The 19,357-nt window shown below is 28.8% G+C and overlaps 1 protein-coding gene across 1 annotated transcript; it reads left to right on the forward strand.

The window, feature by feature from the left end:
• The first annotated feature begins 2,054 nt into the window (after positions 1 to 2,054).
• LOC148173425 (uncharacterized) lies at positions 2,055 to 9,360 on the forward strand. The gene is made up of 5 exons (XM_088039377.1): positions 2,055 to 2,331; positions 2,517 to 2,753; positions 5,058 to 5,112; positions 9,001 to 9,161; positions 9,242 to 9,360. The coding sequence occupies exons 1-5, from the start codon at positions 2,160 to 2,162 to the stop codon at positions 9,358 to 9,360; spliced, it is 744 nt and encodes a 247-aa protein (XP_087895503.1). The 5' UTR covers positions 2,055 to 2,159.
• The last annotated feature ends 9,997 nt before the right edge of the window (positions 9,361 to 19,357 follow it).

Consider the following 19,357-nt stretch of genomic DNA (forward strand, 5'->3'; position numbering starts at 1 on the left):
TCCGACTCAAACGATGAAAATTTTTCATTTTTTTTATTTTTGGCCATAACTCGTAAACTATTTGTCCGATAGATCTCAAAATTGGCCAGTAGATAGATTTTTAACTCCTCTTTCGATTAATGTACAATTCAATGCTATCAAACGTCGTTTTTATTTTGAAACATTGATTAAAAATCACCCTAAAATGATGTTTCCAAAACAGTTTTTGGCCAATGCCTTGTTTATTTATTAAGCAAACTCAACAAATTTGGGTCTCATTTGACGCAGAATTTCACACTGAATCCAAAAACATAAGAATTATTAAATTTTTGCCAACAAATAACCGAGTTATGGCCGTTTGAAATTTTGGGTTGTCGCCAGAAGGCCAAATTTTGAAGGTTCAAAACAATTCGTGCTCAATATTTCGGAAACTATTTCAAATATTGAGATGCGGTTTGTGCCATCGTTTTTCCCGCGATTTTTTACATAAGAAATTGTTTTTGATTTATCTACAATCGAAATTTGCAAATTTTCGCAAAAATTCATGACTAAAACTATGGCCAAACTTCTGATATCAATATCTCGCTTATTTTTTAGAGTAAACTTAAGTTATTATACATCAGTGTACGCAGAATTTTCCGCAGATTCCAAAACTGGAATTTAAATTTAGATCCGACAACAAATAACTAAGTTATGGCCGATCAAAGTTTTGGAAAGTTGATTTTCATTTTTTCTCATTTTTCGTAATTTTCAAAGTTAAATATTTCGGAAACTATTTGAGATATTGAGATGCGGTTTGCGCCATTCTTTTTCTCGGCTCATTTTACGTTAGCATATGTTCTCAAAAGCCTAAAATTCGATAGTTGATTTTTTGCGAAAAAAAATTCTGACTCAAACGATGAAAATTTTTCATTTTTTTAATTTTTGGCCATAACTCGTAAACTATTTCTCCGATAGATCTCAAAATTGGCCTGTAGATAGACTTTGAGCTCCTCTTTCGATTGATGTCCAATTCAATGCTATTAAACGTCGTTTTTATTTTGAAAACATTGATTAAAAATCGCCCTAAAATGATGTTTCCAAAACAGTTTTTGGCCAATACCTCGTTTATTTATTGAGCAAACTTAACAAATTTGGGTCTCATTTTACGCAGAATTTCACGCTGAATCCAAAAACATAAAAATTTATGAATCTTCGTCAAGATATAACCGAGTTATGGCCGTTTGAAATTTTGGGTTGTCGCCAGAGGGCCAAATTATTGAAGGTTTAAAACAATTCGTGCTCGATATCTCGGAAACTATTTCAGATATTGAGATTCGCTTTGCGCCATTGTTTTTCTTGCGATTTTTTACATAAGAAATAGATCTTTGATTTTTCTACAGTCGAAATTTACAAATTTTTGCAAAAATTTATGACTAAAACTTTGCCAAATGTTTGATATCAATGTCTCGCTTATTTTTTAGAGTTGACTTGCGTTATTCTAGCTCATTTCACGCAAAAATTTGCGCGGATTCCGAATCTGAGATTGAAGCTCAATAACTGAGTTAAGTCCGATCAAAATTTCAAATATTTGATTTTTATTTTCATAATTTGTAAAGCTAAATATTTCGGAAACTGTTAAATACATTGAGCAACCGTTTGCGGTATCGTTTTCCTTGGCTCAATTTACTGGGGGGAGATGGGAAGGCTTACTCTTTTCCAACAGAGTTGTGGTTCCGGACGAAATCACTTAAAATTTTAAAGGGTACGGCCCTGAAAAGTGAAACCATGACTGGGAATTTTGATGGGGTCTGTCAAGTGACGTTTCGCTGCAAAAATTGCAAAATTGTAACGGTGGATGAAGACATCAAACTCTAATTGAGTGGACCGCAGGTATTATTCTTAGGTCATTGAATTAAGGAATCGAAGTATAACAAAGTGCTCGTCATCTGGCGAAGTTACGTCAAAACCTCATTGTATAACACAGAAACCGCAGTGAAAAAATCTGCCCCTACCAACGTGAAAAAATGCACAGTTATAAGTAGACTGAATTTACAAGTCTGTGAACACAGCCCGAGCAAACACCGATATATCGAGTATAACAAATAGGTGCATTAAAACCCTCTCAGTGCTAAAACCTCCATTTTTTCTCGACTTTTTTGTTGACCGTCGATAAATCCGCCGTGCTTTATTTCGTAAACATGTGTAAAATCGCGGGTGCTTTCCTCCTCCTGCTGCTTCCTGTCGTGTTTGGGATTCCCACTAAAGACGAGCTTATGGTCGACTTGGGCGACGACACCGCCGTCGTGGAATCGACAGTCCGGGAAGCGAGAGCGGTTGTTCCTGAACATATCGAGGACCTCCTGCAGCCAGGTAACAAAAGTCCTGAGATCAGCCAAGCGGCAAATTGCCGCATCAATCTAAATTTGTGTCACTTTCGATAAAACATTGCTGAACTTCCAGGAAACTCTTGCAATTTTGAAAGTCATTCTTTCACCTGCAATGCTAAGATTCAAAGAGGTTGTTAGCATCGAACTTTCCAAATTTTTGTTTTGTAGGGGTGAAGGAGGCTTTCTTGCACACTTATGGGGATAAGGAGGATGCCGATGGAAACACGCAAGGGTACAGGAAGAAGACGCAGGATAAAGGCAGTGATGGGTACAAACACTCTGATAGCTACCATAAGAAGGATGGGGACAAATACGGATATGAGGTTCATTCTGAATACGGACAAGATAAAAAAGCGGCTATTGAAGCTGAAGACAAAGCTGGAGGGCACTCTGAGGGCTACAGCCGTAAGTACTCTGATTACACTAGACAACAATTTTTTGAAAAAAGCCAGAACATTACCAAAATAATTTGAATTTTTATTTCGTCTGAAAATAAAAAATCCGAAAAATTCTACAATTTTGTATTTTAGCACACTAAATAGATGACTTTCGAATAATAAAACTTCCAAATTTCATTGTTTCAACATTAAAACTGTCGGATTTACAGAATTTAAGAGCAAATTTTGAATTTTAGGTCGTGCTTAAAACAAAAAAAAATAAAATTTGACATTCTTGTTCCAAAATTTTAAAATTTAAGGCACATAAAAGTCAACTTTCAGGAGCACCACATTTAATGACTTGAACGTTAAAAGTATCGGAACTTTATCAAAAGTTTTGAATTTTGAATTCGTTTAAAAATAAAAAATCCGGAAATATTGAACCGTTTGTTCTAAAATTTTGAATTTTAACACACTAAATACATGACCCTGGAGTAATACAACCTCCAAATTTCATAGTTTTAACGCTTAAAGTGTCAGACTTGCATAATTTAAAAGAAAATTTTGAATTTCAGACTTGTACTCAAAATAAAAAATTCTAAAATTTGACGCTTGTGTTCTAAAATTATAAAAATTCAAACACTTAAAAGTCATCTGTCAGGTTATAAGTGTACCAAATTTTACTGCTTTAACGTCAAAAATGTCAGAAATACAGAACATCACAATAAAAAATTGAATTTTAGGTTCGTTCTCAAAATCTAAAATTCTAAAATTTGACGCATTTGTTCTAAAATTTGAAATTTACGACACTAAATAAACGACTCTGAAAAAATACAACTTCCAAATTTCATAGTTCTAACGTTAAAACTGTCGGAATTTTAGATAAAATTCTGAGTTTTGTGTTCGTGCTTAAGATAAAAAACTCTAAAATTTGACTTTCTTGTTTTAAAATTTTGAAATTTCGGACTACTAAAAGCAATATGTCAGGTTATAAGTGTACCAAATTTCACTGCTTTAACATTAAAAATGTAGGAAATACAAAACTTCATAAAAAAAATAATTTTGGGTTCGTTTCTCAAAATAAAATTTTTTAAAATTTGACATTTTTGTTCAAAAATTTTGAAATTCAAGACACTAAATAAACAACTCCGAACAAATACAACCTTTAAATTTTATCGTTTTATTTAACGTTAAAACTCTCAGACTTACTAGTTTTAGATAAAATTTTTAATTTTGGGTTTGTACTAGAGATAAAAAATTCTAAAAATTTGACATTTTTGTTCTAAAATTTTGAAATTTAAGACACTTAAAAATCAACTTTTACGTTATAAGTGTACTAAATTTTACTGCTTAAACTTTAAAAGTGTCAAAAATACAGAAATTTATAATTTCTTGCTCGTACTGAAAAAAAATCTAAAATTTGACAATTTTGTTCTAAAACTTTAAAAATTAAGACACCCACTAGATAATTTTCAAGTTATAAATGTACCAAATTTCACTGTTCTCGCGATAAAACTGTCCTACTTACGACAAATAATCGAAATTTTCAGATTGATTGAGTTTGTCTCATGTTTAAAAAATTGGAAAATTTTTATTTTTTGCTCTAAAATTTTGAAATTCAGAACAGTAAGTAAGTGTCGTTTGTGTAATAAGTCCACCAAATTTTAACGCTTTTATGCCAAAACTGTCCGAGTTACAAAATTTTATTTAAAAAAAAGAAATTTTCAACTTTATTGACAAACAAAAATTTTTAAAATTTGAAATTTTTGTTCTAAAATTATGAAATTTCACACTCAATATGCATTCCCAAAGTAATGGGTTCACCAAATTTCATTGATATTACATTAAAACTGTTTCACTTGTGACACTAAATAGAAATTTTTGGATTTTGAGTTTGACTCACCATTGATAACTTCTAAAACTTAAGTTTCTTGAAATTTAGGAACTAATAAAACAACAAAAAGCAATTCCAGATTAGAAATGTCCACTTTTTCATCACAAAACTTGGTGAACTAGCGTTAAAATGAAATTCAATTTGAAATCGTTCAATCCGAATTATCTCTATTTGATCACTCGTTATTTAGAGGAAGGATTTGGAATGCAGCGTTTAATGAAATTTAAATGTGGGAGTAATTCGCGCAATGATTATTAAATTAGAGAATTTAATATCTCCACTGTTTTAAAATGTCTGCTATATCGAATTTGTGGTCAAGTAATGGATTGTAATTATCCACTATTGCGGATTTCAACGTTAAAATTTATCTAATAACTCTACTAAACATTATTATAATTGTGTTCAATCGTCCAGAGTTAATCCCCGTTTTTGTTGCAGATGGCGATGAAGCAGAGACCAAAAAACTGTACCAAGTCGTCGAAAACCAAAAAGAGTAAGCAAAATCATCAATTTTTAATCTAGTTTGTTTGTAATAACTCATTCAATTAAACATGTTGTGACTTGTTTCAACAAGTCCGTTGCATGAAGTAATTAAACGTCCTGGAAAAATCAGATTCCGCGGCTTTACTCGCATTGATTGAAATTGCATGTCCGGGAAATCAAAGCGAAATTAAACAAGCTTTAGATAATGAAAACGTACTTTATACTTTGATCCGCGGAAGACCGAACGCAAGAACTGCAATAAATCATCCCTGAAGCAGTTAAAAGTTCGATGATAGCTCCTGAAACTTACCAGAAGTTGTAAGCTCGCTGTTACTTCCCACATGTTGGATAAACACGTTAATCCTAGATATTTATTTAAATTCGAAATGCACAATCTTGATGAAATCTTCCTTATCTGTACGTGAATGATAAGAATACTTGTGTTTACCTCTTGAGAATTGACACAGTTTGAGTGCTGAACAAACGAACGTGAGAATATTATCATGCGCGTAATTATCAGAAAAAATTCTAACACGAGCTATAAAACTCGCGGAAATATAAACGAAAAACTGAACAATAAAATTCATTTATTTATTCAGCACCCGCGTTGATCCGAAGGTTATCTCTGGAGGGCAACTGTGGCAAGACTTTCTTTCAAACCATCATTTCAAAGTATAATAAAGTGCCCTAAACAGAGCGTTTCCCACTGGAAGGACACTACAATAAAAATAGATGTGCGGGGAAACCGGACGAACTTTACCCGGAATCTAACATTTGATTTCTTTTTATTCACTCGGACAGTCTGTGCAGGTTCGGCGTAATTTGTTGAAATTATACGAATTTGTGAAACGTGAATTTGGCGAGATTTTATTCAGGATAATGAGGGTTTTTTCAAAGGAAGGAGAGTTATTTATTGCACGATACGTGCAGTGGCGATAGCGTGATAGAATGTCGTTGTAAAAGTGCTTAGAAAATGATATATTTGATCGGGTTGGGAGATTTTTTTCCTATTTTTGGCAATGCGCGTATCGACAAGTTGGCTCGTTTTTTGAAGTATGGGATCGAGTTTCGAGATCGGTAAATTAACCAATGCGAGCCGGAGAAAATGAGAAATTTAATTACGTTTTTTTCAATACTTATTACGCAGTTCGGGCTTCAAATCTAAGCATTTTCCGAGGGTTTTGGGGCTTTCGGTTTTGGGAAATTTTAGGAGACCCTGCGAGTGAATTTTCTTGGATTTTAAACGTAAGATTGGCGTGCTAAGAAACGTTTCTTATTTAATCGCCAACTCCAGGTAGAAATCCCGAAAAATACTCTGACAAGCACTGCTCTAATCCACTCCTTTAAACCCATGTTATTATTATGTTATTACTCTTATCCTCTAGTAACTATGTAGAAAATTGCTTTCGACCTGTATAGTCAGTGCAAAAGAAATGAGCTCATGAGAGGGATGGCTCGGAACAAAAATTCTAAGGAATGAGAGTCGTAGTTTAGAAGATAATAAAAGTTTGGAATTTAAAATAAAAATTTCTAAAATGGGTTTCTGTTACTCTAGAATTTTTCAATTTAGCACAGTTGATAAACAATAAAGAGGTAGTAATGTCTTAAAATCTCATTGCTATAGCGTTAAAATTGGCAAAGTTACAAATTTTTATTAAAAAGAATCAAAATTTTGGTCCAACTTTAAACTGAAAATTTCTAAAATCGGTTCCATTCTCTCGAGAATTTTACAATTTAGCACAATTAATAAACGATCAAAAAATAGTAAAACGCCTAAATTCTATTGCAATAGCGTTAAAATTGCCAATTACGAATTTTAAAATTTTCGGTCCGATTTCAAAATAAAAATCTCTAAAATCGGTTTCTGGAATTTTACAATTTAGCACAGTTAATAAACAATAAAAAGGTAGCAATTTCCCGAAATCTCATTAATGTAGCGTTAAAACTGCCAAAGTTACGAATTTTATTTAAACAAAAAATAAGGTCCGATTTTAAAATAAAAGTTTCTAAAATCGGTTTTTACTGCTGTAGAATTTTACAATTTAGCACAGTCAATAAACGATAAAAAAATAGTAATTTCCCTAAATTTTATTGGCGTAGCATTAAAACTACCAATCGAATTTAAATTGAAAAAAAAAGTAAAAATTTTGGTCCGATTTCAAAATAAAAATTTCTAAAATTGGTTTCCCTGGCTAAACAATCCTACACTTTAGCACAGTTAATAAACGATAAAAAAGTAGTAATTTCTTTAAACTTCATGGGCGCAGCGTTAAAACTGCCAATGTTACAAATTTAAAAAAAATGGTTTGACTTCAAAATAAAAATTTCGAAAATTGGTTTTCTTTGGTCTAGAATTTTAAAATTTAGCACAGCTAATAAGCGATGCAAAAATAGTAAAATGGAAAAATCTTATTGCTGTAGCTGCTAAAGTTACAAATTTTAATTAAAAAATTCTTAAAACATTTTTGGACGATTTTATAATAAAAATTTCTAAAATCGGTTCTTTTTGCTCTAGAATTTTACAATTTAGCACAGTTAATAAACGGTGAAAAAGTAGTAAAATGCTTGAATCTCATTACTGCATTGTCAAAACTACCAAAATTACAAATTTTAATTGAAAAAAAAATTATTTGGTCTGATTTCAAAATGAAAATTTTTAAAATCGGTGTCTTTTGCCTTAGAATTTCAAAATTTAGCACACTTAATAAGCGATAAAAAATAGTAAATCTCATTGCTATAGCCTTAAAATTGCCAAAGTTACTAATTTTAATTAAAAAATTTAAAATTTTTGGTCCAATTTCAAAATAAAAATTTCTACAATTAGTTTCTTTTGCGCTAAAATTTTACAATTTACAACAGATAATAAATGATGCAAAAATATTAAAATACCTACATCTCATTGCTGTAGCGTCAAAACGGCCAAAGTTACAAATTTAAATTAAAATAGATTTTCTAAAAAAAAATTTTTTGGTCTGATTTCAAAATGTAAATTTTTAAAATCGGTTTCTTTTCCTTTATAATTTTAAAATTTAGCACACTTAAGAAGCGTTAAAAATTAGTAAACTGCCTAAATCTCATAGCTATAGCCTTAAAATTGCTAAAGTTACTAATTTTAATTAAAAAAAATTAAAATTTTTGGTCCAATTTCAAAATAAAAATTTTTACAATTAGTTTCTTTTGCGCTAAAATTTTACAATTTACATAAATAATAAATAATGAATAAATAGTAAAATACCTACATCTCATTGCTGTAGCGTCAAAACAGCCAAAGTTACAAATTTAAATTAATATAGATTTTCTAAAATTGGTTTCTTTTGCACTAAAATTTTACAATTTAGCAGAATTAATAAACAATGAAGAAGTGGTAAATTCCCTAAATCTCATTGCTGTAGCATTAAAACTTTTAAAGTTACAAATTTTGACAGAAAAAAAATAAATTTTTGATCCAATTTTAAGACAAACATTTCCAAAATCAGTTTTCTTTGCTCTAGAATTTTACAATTTAGCACAGTTAATAAACGTTAAAAAGACAGTAAAATGCCTAAATCTCATTGCCGAAACGACAAAATTGCAAAACTTACAAATTTTAATTAAAATTAAATTTTTTGGTTTGAGTTCAAATTCCCTACAAGCTCATTTCTTTTGCTCCTGCCTGTACACACTCCTGGTAAACACAATTTCGCCCGGAGCTCCCTCTTCTAACGTTACCTCTAACCAAAAAACTCTTGACATCACAAACAAGCCTTTCAACCCCTTCATATCAACTTAGAGGAAGCAAAAATTTCAGTTTCTTAAAAAAGTGAATTCTTCCTAGAAGCTCCGTCTTGGTAATTAGTGCAATTACTCTAAGCGTCGCCCAATTATGATAGTGCAATAACAATTATCCTGCATTTTCTAGAGACAAAAAGAAGTTGCGCGCCGTTGAAGATTACGAAGGAGATTCCGGTTATTACGCCGATTCCGGCGACTCTGAAGGTCACACCGACGCTGAATCCGAAAATTACGAAGGAGACGTCGACGCCGAGGGTGGTGACGCCGAGTCTGAATACTACGAAGGAGGTAAGTTTTTGCAGTGTTGGCAGTAGATCACGTTGTATTATGCCGCAATACTAATGTGAATGCATGTACTGAATTAATAGACTATGATGAAGGGGATGGAGATTCGGGACATTATACAGCAGAGGATGGTGATAATGAGAGCTACACGGAATACGACGAGGGCGACGCCGAAGCTGAGGCCGAGGACGACGATTATTGATCTAATTTGTTATACTTTGTTACCTGTTGTTGATTTTTATTTTTAAAAAATACACAAAATTGTACTCTGGCTTGTTTTTTAAGACCGACCAATCAAAGCACTAAAAGTTTCACGATATAGGATAATTTTCCTAATTCTCATTGCTGTAGTGTTAAAACTAGCAAAGTTACAAATTTTAATTAAAAAAAAATCAAAATTTTTGTCCGATTTAAACCAAAAATTCCTAAAATCAGTTCCATTTGTTCTACAATTTTAAAACCTAACACAGTTCATAAACAATAAATGAATAGTAAAATGCATAAATCTCGTTGCTGTAGCGGTAAAACCGGCAGAGTCATGAATAAATTTTAGTCCGATTTCAAACCAAAAATTTTTAAAATCAGTTTCATTGGTTCTAGAATTTTAAAACTTAACACAGTTAATAAACAATTAAAAAAAGTAAAATGCTTAAAACTCGTTGCTATAGCGTTAAAACTGGTAGAGTTATGAATTTTAATTGAAAAAAAAAACCAAAAAATTTTAGTCCGATTTCAAACAAAAAATTTCTAAAATCGGTTTCATTTGCTCTAGAATTTTACAAATTTGCACAGTTAATAAATGATAAAAAAACTAGTAATTACTTTGAGCTTCATTTCTGTAGTGTTAAAGCTGCCAAATATGCGAATTTTAATTGAAAAAAAATTCATGTTTTTGGTTTGATTTAAAAATAAAAAAATTGTTTTTTTCTCTAGAATTTTAAAATTAAGCGCAGTTAATAAACGATAAAAGGATAGTACACTATCTAAATCTCATTGCTATAGCGTTCAAACTAGCACAGTTACGAATTTTAATTAAAAAAAATGGTTTGACTTTAAAATAAAAATTTTTAAAATTGGTTTTCTTTGCTCTAGAATTTTGCAGTTTAGCACAGGTAATAAATAATATAAAAATAGTAAAATGCTTAAATCTCGTTGCTGTAGCGTTAAAACTAGCAAAGTTTGAATTTTAATTGAAAAAAAAATCAAAATTTTACTTCGATTTCAATCCGAAAATTTCTAAAATCAGTTCCATTTGTCTAAAATTTTAAAAATTTGCACAGTTAATAAACAATAAAAAAATAGTAAAATTCTTAAATCTCGTTATTGTAGCCATAAAACTTTCAAAGTTACAAATTTTAACTGAAAAAAAATTAAATTTGTAGTTCAATTTTAAACTAAAAATTTCTAAGTTCGGTTCCATTATATCTAGAATTTTAAAATTTAGCGCAGTTAATAAACGATAAAAGGATAGTACACTGCCTAAATCTCATTGCTATAGCGTTCAAACTGGCAAAGTTACGAATTTTAATTAAAAAAAAAATGGTTTGACTTTAAAATAAAAATTTGTAAAATTGTTTTATTTTTGCTCTAGAATTTTGCATTTTAGCAGAGGTAATAAACAATCTAAAAATAGTAAAATACCTAAATCTCGTTGCTGTAGCGTTACAACTGGCAAAGTTATGAATTTTAATAGAAAAAAAATCAAAATTTTAGTCCGATTTCTAACCAAAAATTTCTACAATTATTTACATTTGTTCTAAAATTTTAAAATTTAATACAGTTAATAAACAATACAAAAATAGTAAAATGCTGAAATCTCGTTGTTGTACTCATAAAACTTTCAAAGTTACAAATTTTAACTGAAAAAAAAATTAAAATTGTAGTTCGATTTTAAACTAAAAATTTCTAAATTCGGTTTCATTTGATCTAAAATTTTAAAATTTAGCGCAGTTAATAAACGATAAAAGGATAGTACACTGCTTAATTTTCATTGCTATAGCGTTTAAACTGGCAAAGTTACGAATTTTAATTAAAAAAAAATGGTTTGACTTTAAAATGAAAATTTGTAAAATTGGTTTTCTTTGCTCTAGAATTTTGCATTTTAGCAGAGGTAATAAACAATATAAAAATAGTAAAATGCTTAAATCTCGTTGCTGTAGCGTTAAATCTGGCAGTTATGAATTTTAATTGAAAAAAAAATTAAAATTTTAGTCCGATTTCAAATTAAAAATTTCTAAATTCGCTTCCATTTAATCTAGAATTTTAAAATTTAGCACAGTTAATAAATGATATAAAACTATTAATAACTTTAAATTTCATTTCAGTGTTAAAACTGCCAAAGATGCGAATTTTAATTGAAAAAAAAAGTTTTTGGTTCGACTTTAAAATAAAAATTTCTAAAATCGGTTCCCTTCGCTCTAGAATTTAAAAAATTAGTGCAGTTAATAAACAATGAAAAAATAGTAAATTGTCTAAATCTCATTGCTGTAGCGTTAAAATTACCAGTGTTACGAATTTTAATTAATACAAATTTCTAAAGTCGGTTCCATTTACTCTAGAATTTTAACATTTAATTAAGTTTTTAAATTTTTAATTGTTTTAATTAATTTTAATTAATTTAATCATTGCTGTAGCGCAGCAATTCCATATGTCACGGGTGTGACAAAATGACAACAATTTTTAATTTATTTACGACTAAGAGCATTTTCAAGCAGAAGTATACTGTTATCAGGTAGGTTAAAGTGCTGCAAATTATCTAAATAAAATTTGTTAAGTTACGATTAGATCATAAAGCAACAAATTAATTTGTGGTGTCACGGGTGTGAGGCGTACAAATTAAAGTTATTGTTTTTAATAACATTTTTCTATATTTCTGCAAATAACAAAACTCTGATTCTTTCTCTTTTAGTACACAAATATATAAACTATAGGCAGACATTTTAAGCCTCTTTGCAATTAGAATAACCAATTCAATTGGGCACTGTATATTTTAGAAAACTGTAACGGGCGTGACAAAGCAAAACTTGTTAAATAAACGTTGCTAAAAAATGAAAATAATATAGCAGAAAGACTAATTTTATTAATGCTTGTAACATTTTTAACAAAGTAAGTTATATTTTACACAGGCGAAGACGCTCACAGCCCCCAGTTTCGGTTTCACAAATTGGTCGAGTGTAATTATATCGGCTAGACATACCTACATCCACCCTAAACTAATTTCTTTATTTAGACAAAATATGAGATTTTGTTGGATATTTGGTACTGCTTGAATATTTTTACTTAGTTGATTCAGATATTTTGACTTTGAATTCATCAGTATACAAAATATTAATATTATTAATTGATTTTTTGCTTTCAAGCAGAAATCGTTTGCAGAATTGTTGATTGCCTTTCTGTGAACGATACGTTCATTTGTGCCTCCCATACCATCCACAGTTTCTTTACCATGTGAGCATTATAATAGAAGTTGTTAAAACCAACTGTGTGTACATGTTTAGGCCTTAAATCATCAAATTTGGAAAGTCCGATTTAACAATTGTCACACCCGTGACATTTATTTTCAGTATTTCACTGATATATCTTTTAACTTTAATTAGTGCAAAAACTGCATTAGCAATTTGTTACTTTGTATACAAATTATCAATTTTTAACTCCACAGATTTCAATCAGTTTTGCCAACTTTTGTTAAAATATTGTCACGGGTGTAACAAATTTTCTTATCAAAGTTTTAATTCAAAAACAAATTATGAAATTACTTTTTTATGTATTCAGTATCTGATGTATTAAGTAAATAGTTCAAACTGATTTGTCCACAAATTTTAAATTCTTGGAATTTATATTTTGAGTGAAAAAAAAATTGTGAAGTTAAGTAAAAAATTTAATTAAAGTAGATGATTGAAAGAGTAGTTAAAAAAAGGTGGTTATTTAAAGTATCAAGTAGCAAACAATTGAACCATTCATGGTTTTGGTTAATTTAAGATTTATATATTCGATTTTTAACAAAATTATGTTCCTGCAAGATGTTTTAGTTTTTAATGTGTCAGGTTCAGTTCGCGTGGAACTGCTGAGCGTTAAAACTGCTAATGTTGGTTTTTATTTGCAGTAGAATTTGGCAATTTTGCACGGAGAACGACGATTATTGATCTAATTTCTTATACTTTGTTACCTGTTGTTGATTTTTACTTTTAGAAAATACACAAATTTGTACTCTGGTTCGTTTTTTAAGACCGACTAACCAAAGCTCTAAAAGTTTCACGATCCGGGATCAGACGAATAACAGCGTAAAAAAAGACAATTACCTACTAAAGCTCAACAAAAAAACAATTTTCTTGTAAACAAAGTAGTGTTTTACACGCCTCGAGATGACAAAGAACTGAAATCTGAGAGCACACGACAAAGTCCTGCAGATCAAAGGAAGGATAGGTATCGTGGAAATTCAAAGAAAAATTAATTTAATACGGCAAACTCGGGGGGATGTAAAAAGTTTGAATAAATGAAGCATTCCGGTCCAGAGACAACAAACCAAATATTTTTTTATGCAGTGATCTTTTACGTGTTTCTTGATAAGAGTAGCTAATAATGATTGGAAGTCACGTAACGTTATCAGTTATTGTTTGCGGATGCTCCAATCAAAGCCGCAGGAAAATCTCATGTTTGAGATAATTTGGACAGATCGCTGATTGCAGTTCCGTTTGGAATTGTGGCAATGAAAAAATGATCTTTTAATCTTGGAGCGACATTAGCTTTGTTAATTTAAAGAGTTTATGTTACTAGTATTCACGAATTTAATTCTTCGTTAACTAGTTTAATCTGATTGTTATGCAAATTCTGTTTTAAACATAGTCACTTTTACAGCAACCAAAGAGAAATATTTTGTTGTTTTGTTGCAAATATTTTTCTGCTTTTGTCAGTAGTCAAAGAAGGGAAAAATCAAGCTCAAAATAATCCAGATTTAAACAATTTGCCACTGTTATTGTTAAACTGACGGGAACTCCGATAAAGACTTTTTTACTACTTGTTTATTAGGGTTTTTATTCTCAACTTGGGGGACTAACTTTTTAATTTTGTTTTCTTAAACAATGTCTTCTAATATAAGCCTGGAATTTTTAAGGTATGAAAATTTCCGTCTCTTTATCATTATTGCTGTGGGTAAATTCTTTAAATCTCCTTGCTGTAGTGTTAAAACTGCCAAAGTTACGAATTTTAATTAAAAAAAAACAAAATTTTAGTCCGATTTCAAACTGAAAATTTTTAAATTTGGTTCCATTTGCTTTAGAATTTTCTAATTTAGCCCAGTTAATAAACGATAAAAAACTAGTAACTACCTTAAATTTCATTGCTGTAGCGGTAAAACTGTCAAAGTTACAAATTTTAATTGAAAAAAACTTTTTGGTCTGATTTCAAAATTAAAATTTCTAAAATCGGTTCTCTTTGCTCTAGAATTTTGCAATTTAACACAGTTAATAAATAAAAAAAAGGAGTAAATTTCCTAAATTTAATTGCTGTAGCGTTAAAATTGCCAAATTTACAAATTTTAGTTAAAAAATAATTTTTGGGTCGATTTCAAAATAAATATTTTTAAAATCGGTTTCCTTTGTTCTAGAATTTTACAATTTAGTACAGTTAATAAACGATAAAAAAACAGTAATTTCCCTAAATCTCATTGTTGTAGTGGTAAAACTACCAAAGTAACAAATTTGATTAAAAAAAATAATATATTTTACTCCAAGTTCAAACTGAAAATTTCTAAATTCGGTTCCATTCGCTGTAGAATTTTACTATTTAACACACATTTAAGTTAAAAGCTACTAATTATCTAAAACTTTATTGCTGTAGCGTTAATTTCAATTAACGTACGAATTTTAATTAAAAAAAATGAAACTTTTTGATCTGATTTCTAAATAAAAATTTCTACAATCGGTTCCCTTTGCTCTAGAATTTTCCAATTTAGCACAGTTAATAAACAATAAAAAATTAGTAATTTTCAAAAATCTCATTATTGTATTCTTAAAACTAGCAAAGTTACGAATTCTTATCGAAAAAAAAAATTGATTTGACTTTAAAATAAAAATTTAAAAAATCGGTTTTCTTTGCTTTAAAATTTCACAATTTATCACAGTTAATAAACAATAAAAAAATAGTAAAATGCCTAAAATAATCATTGCTGCAGCATTAAAAAGTTAATAGTTTGAAATTTTAATTGAAAAAAAAATAAAACTTTTGATTTGACTTTAAATTAAAAATTTCTAAAATTGGTTCTTTTTGCTCTAGAATTTTACAAATTAGCACAGTCAATAAACGATAAAAAATAGTAAAATGCCTAAATCTCATTACTGTAGCGTAAAAAATGCCAAAGTTATAAATTTTAAATAAAAAAAAAAACAAAATTTGAACTAAAAATTTCTAAATTCCGTTCCATTCGCTGTAGAATTTTACTATTTAACACAGTTAAAAGCTACAAATTATCTAAAACTTTATTGCTGTAGCGTTAATTTTAATTAACGTACGAATTTTAATTAAAAAAAAATGAAACTTTTTGATCTGATTTCTAAATAAAAATTTCTACAATCGGTTCCCTCTGCTCTAGAATTTTCCAATTTAGCACAGTTAATAAACAATAAAAAATTGTTAATTTTCCAAAATCTCATTATTGTATTGTTAAAACTAGCAAAGTTACGAATTCTTATCAAAAAAAAATTGATTTGACTTTAAAACAAAAATTTAAAAAATCGGTTTTCTTTGCTTTAAAATTTCACAATTTATCACAGTCAATAAACAATAAAAAAAATAGTAAAATGCCTAAAATAATCATTGCTGTAGCATTAAAAAGTTAAAAGTCTTTTGCTCTAGAATTTTACAAATTAGCACAGTCAATAAACGATAAAAAATAGTAAAATGCTTAAATCTCATTATTGTAGCGTAAAAAATGCCAAAGTTATAAATTTTAAATAAAAAAAAAACAAAATTTGAACTAAAAATTTCTAAATTCCGTTCCATTCGCTGTAGAATTTTACTATTTAACACAGTTAAAAGCTACTAATTATCTAAAACTTTATTGCTGTAACGTTAATTTTATTAACGTACGAATTTTAATTAAAAAAATGAAACTTTTTGATCTGATTTCTAAATAAAAATTTCTACAATCGGTTCCCTCTGCTCTAGAATTTTCCAATTTAGCACAGTTAATAAACAATGAAAAATTGTTAATTTTCCAAAATCTCATTATTGTATTGTTAAAACTAGCAAAGTTACGAATTCTTATCAAAAAATAATTGATTTGACTTTAAAACAAAAATTTAAAAAATCGGTTTTCTTTGCTTTAAAATTTCACAATTTATCACAGTCAATAAACAATAAAAAAATAGTAAAATGCCTAAAATAATCATTGCTGTAGCATTAAAAAGTTAAAAGTCTTTTGCTCTAGAATTTTACAAATTAGCACAGTCAATAAACGATAAAAAATAGTAAAATGCTTAAATCTCATTATTGTAGCGTAAAAAATGCCAAAGTTATAAATTTTAAATAAAAAAAAAACAAAATTTGAACTAAAAATTTCTAAATTCCGTTCCATTCGCTGTAGAATTTTACTATTTAACACAGTTAAAAGCTACTAATTATCTAAAACTTTATTGCTGTAACGTTAATTTTATTAACGTACGAATTTTAATTAAAAAAATGAAACTTTTTGATCTGATTTCTAAATAAAAATTTCTACAATCGGTTCCCTTTGCTCTAGAATTTTCCAATTTAGCACAGTTAATAAACAATAAAAAATTGTTAATTTTCCAAAATCTCATTATTGTATTGTTAAAACTAGCAAAGTTACGAATTCTTATAAAAAAAAAATTGATTTGACTTTAAAACAAAAATTTAAAAAATCGGTTTTCTTTGCTTTAAAATTTCACAATTTATCACAGTCAATAAACAATAAAAAAATAGTAAAATGCCTAAAATAATCATTGCTGTAGCATTAAAAAGTTAAAAGTCTTTTGCTCTAGAATTTTACAAATTAGCACAGTCAATAAACGATAAAAAATAGTAAAATGCTTAAATCTCATTATTGTAGCGTAAAAAATGCCAAAGTTATAAATTTTAAATAAAAAAAAAACAAAATTTGAACTAAAAATTTCTAAATTCCGTTCCATTCGCTGTAGAATTTTACTATTTAACACAGTTAAAAGCTACTAATTATCTAAAACTTTATTGCTGTAACGTTAATTTTATTAACGTACGAATTTTAATTAAAAAAATGAAACTTTTTGATCTGATTTCTAAATAAAAATTTCTACAATCGGTTCCCTTTGCTCTAGAATTTTCCAATTTAGCACAGTTAATAAACAATAAAAAATTGTTAATTTTCCAAAATCTCATTATTGTATTGTTAAAACTAGCAAAGTTACGAATTCTTATCAAAAAAAAAATTGATTTGACTTTAAAATAAAAATTTAAAAAATCGGTTTTCTTTGCTTTAAAATTTCACAATTTATCACAGTTAATAAACAATAAAAAAATAGTAAAATGCCTAAAATAATCATTGCTGTAGCATTAAAAAGTTAAAAGTTTGGAATTTTAATTGAAAAAAAAATAAAACTTTTGATTTGACTTTAAATTAAAAATTTCTAAAATTGGTTCCTTTTGCTCTAGAATTTTACAAATTAGCACAGTCAATAAACGATAAAAAATAAAATAAGTAAAATGCCTAAATCATTACTGTAGCGTAAAAAATTCCAAAGTTATAAATTTTAAATAAAACAAAATTTAAACTAAAAAATTCTAAATTTCGTTTTATTTGCTCTAAAACTTTACAATTTAGCACAGTTAATAAACGATAAAGAAGTAGTAATTTTCCTAAATTTCATTGCTGTAGCCTTAAGATTATCAAAGTTACGAATTTTATTTTTAATTTTTAATTTTATTCTTAATTAATTAACACAATTTGTGTTGCTCTGGCAATAAAATTTGGAGAATTTACAATTTTTGAACTATTTATGAGCTGCGCGAAATCTCAAAATTTTGTAAAATTTTAGGAATATTCACATTTAAGACAAAATTTCGGGAAAATAGTACTTTTGACTTTTAGTTCAAAAAATTGACATCTGAAGGTCCCATCAAATTACTATTTTTTAAATTTCAAGATTTATATTTTTCCGCTTCAAACAATTAAGATAGAAAAAATGTGTTTTCAACAACAAATCTCCCACTTATCGAGTGTCGAAATTTCGTGTAGTACCCATTCTATTTTCACCGACTATCAACTGACATAATATTTTCACGACCGAGATAATAACTACTTTGTATCAGATAAATACTAATGCAACCATTTCGCTCTAAATAAATCCGATTTTAGACACAAAACCACTCGAAATTAATACACTTCGAACTTGGTAAAACTAATATCTTCTCTGTAGTTTGCACATAATATAACCAGAAACTTTGTGTGCGGTAAAGTTTAAGATAATGCACCGTCTTCTATTGTATTGAAGTAAAAATCCAGTCTTGAGCTCCACCTGATCTTAACTCCAAATTAAGTGATCATTTATGTATCAAGCCTCGTTACTAACTCCCCGTTATCCGATTAAAAACTTCTTATCTAATTTACGGTTAATTGAATAAAATTTAGCAATAATTTATCGCCGTAGAGACACTTGAAACCAACAGGTTGTTCTCTTTCATTTCCGATTCCATTGTCTGCAGCGATCTAATTTAGCTTTCCTACAATAGTTATTAATGATCCAACCAAAACCATCTACCTTTTAAGTAAGTAGTTATTTATTCGCTGACGTCTTGGAAGGTTTCGTGTAGCACTAGTTATACAACTCTAATTGCCTCCAGTTTCAGTTTGATGCTTAAGCACGAACAATGAGCTCAACTTTATATTTACAGAAATTAAGTTTGAGTTTGAGCTCCACTTGATTGTTATTGCGGAATTAACTACACGATGTTTTATTATACATCATTCGAATGAAAAATCGTAACTTTTAGCTGATACGTGCTCGGTTTTAAAGAGCAAAGTGAGTAAACAAAAAGGCAAAGATACAGCCGAAACTCATACGTTTTTGTGTTTCCCAGAAGACACACTTAGAGACCTCGAGAAATAAACATGTGTCCAGAGCCATATGATGTTGGTTTTGTGCCCTTCATTGACTCAAATGGGCCTAGAACGGCTTATCGCTCTTTAATAGAGAAAAACTGATTTCGCC

The sequence above is a fragment of the Gnatocerus cornutus genome, chromosome 6 (genome assembly GCF_029298725.1).
Source record: "Gnatocerus cornutus isolate USDA-ARS CGAHR chromosome 6, icGnaCorn1.1, whole genome shotgun sequence".
Taxonomy (NCBI): Eukaryota; Metazoa; Arthropoda; class Insecta; order Coleoptera; family Tenebrionidae; genus Gnatocerus; species Gnatocerus cornutus.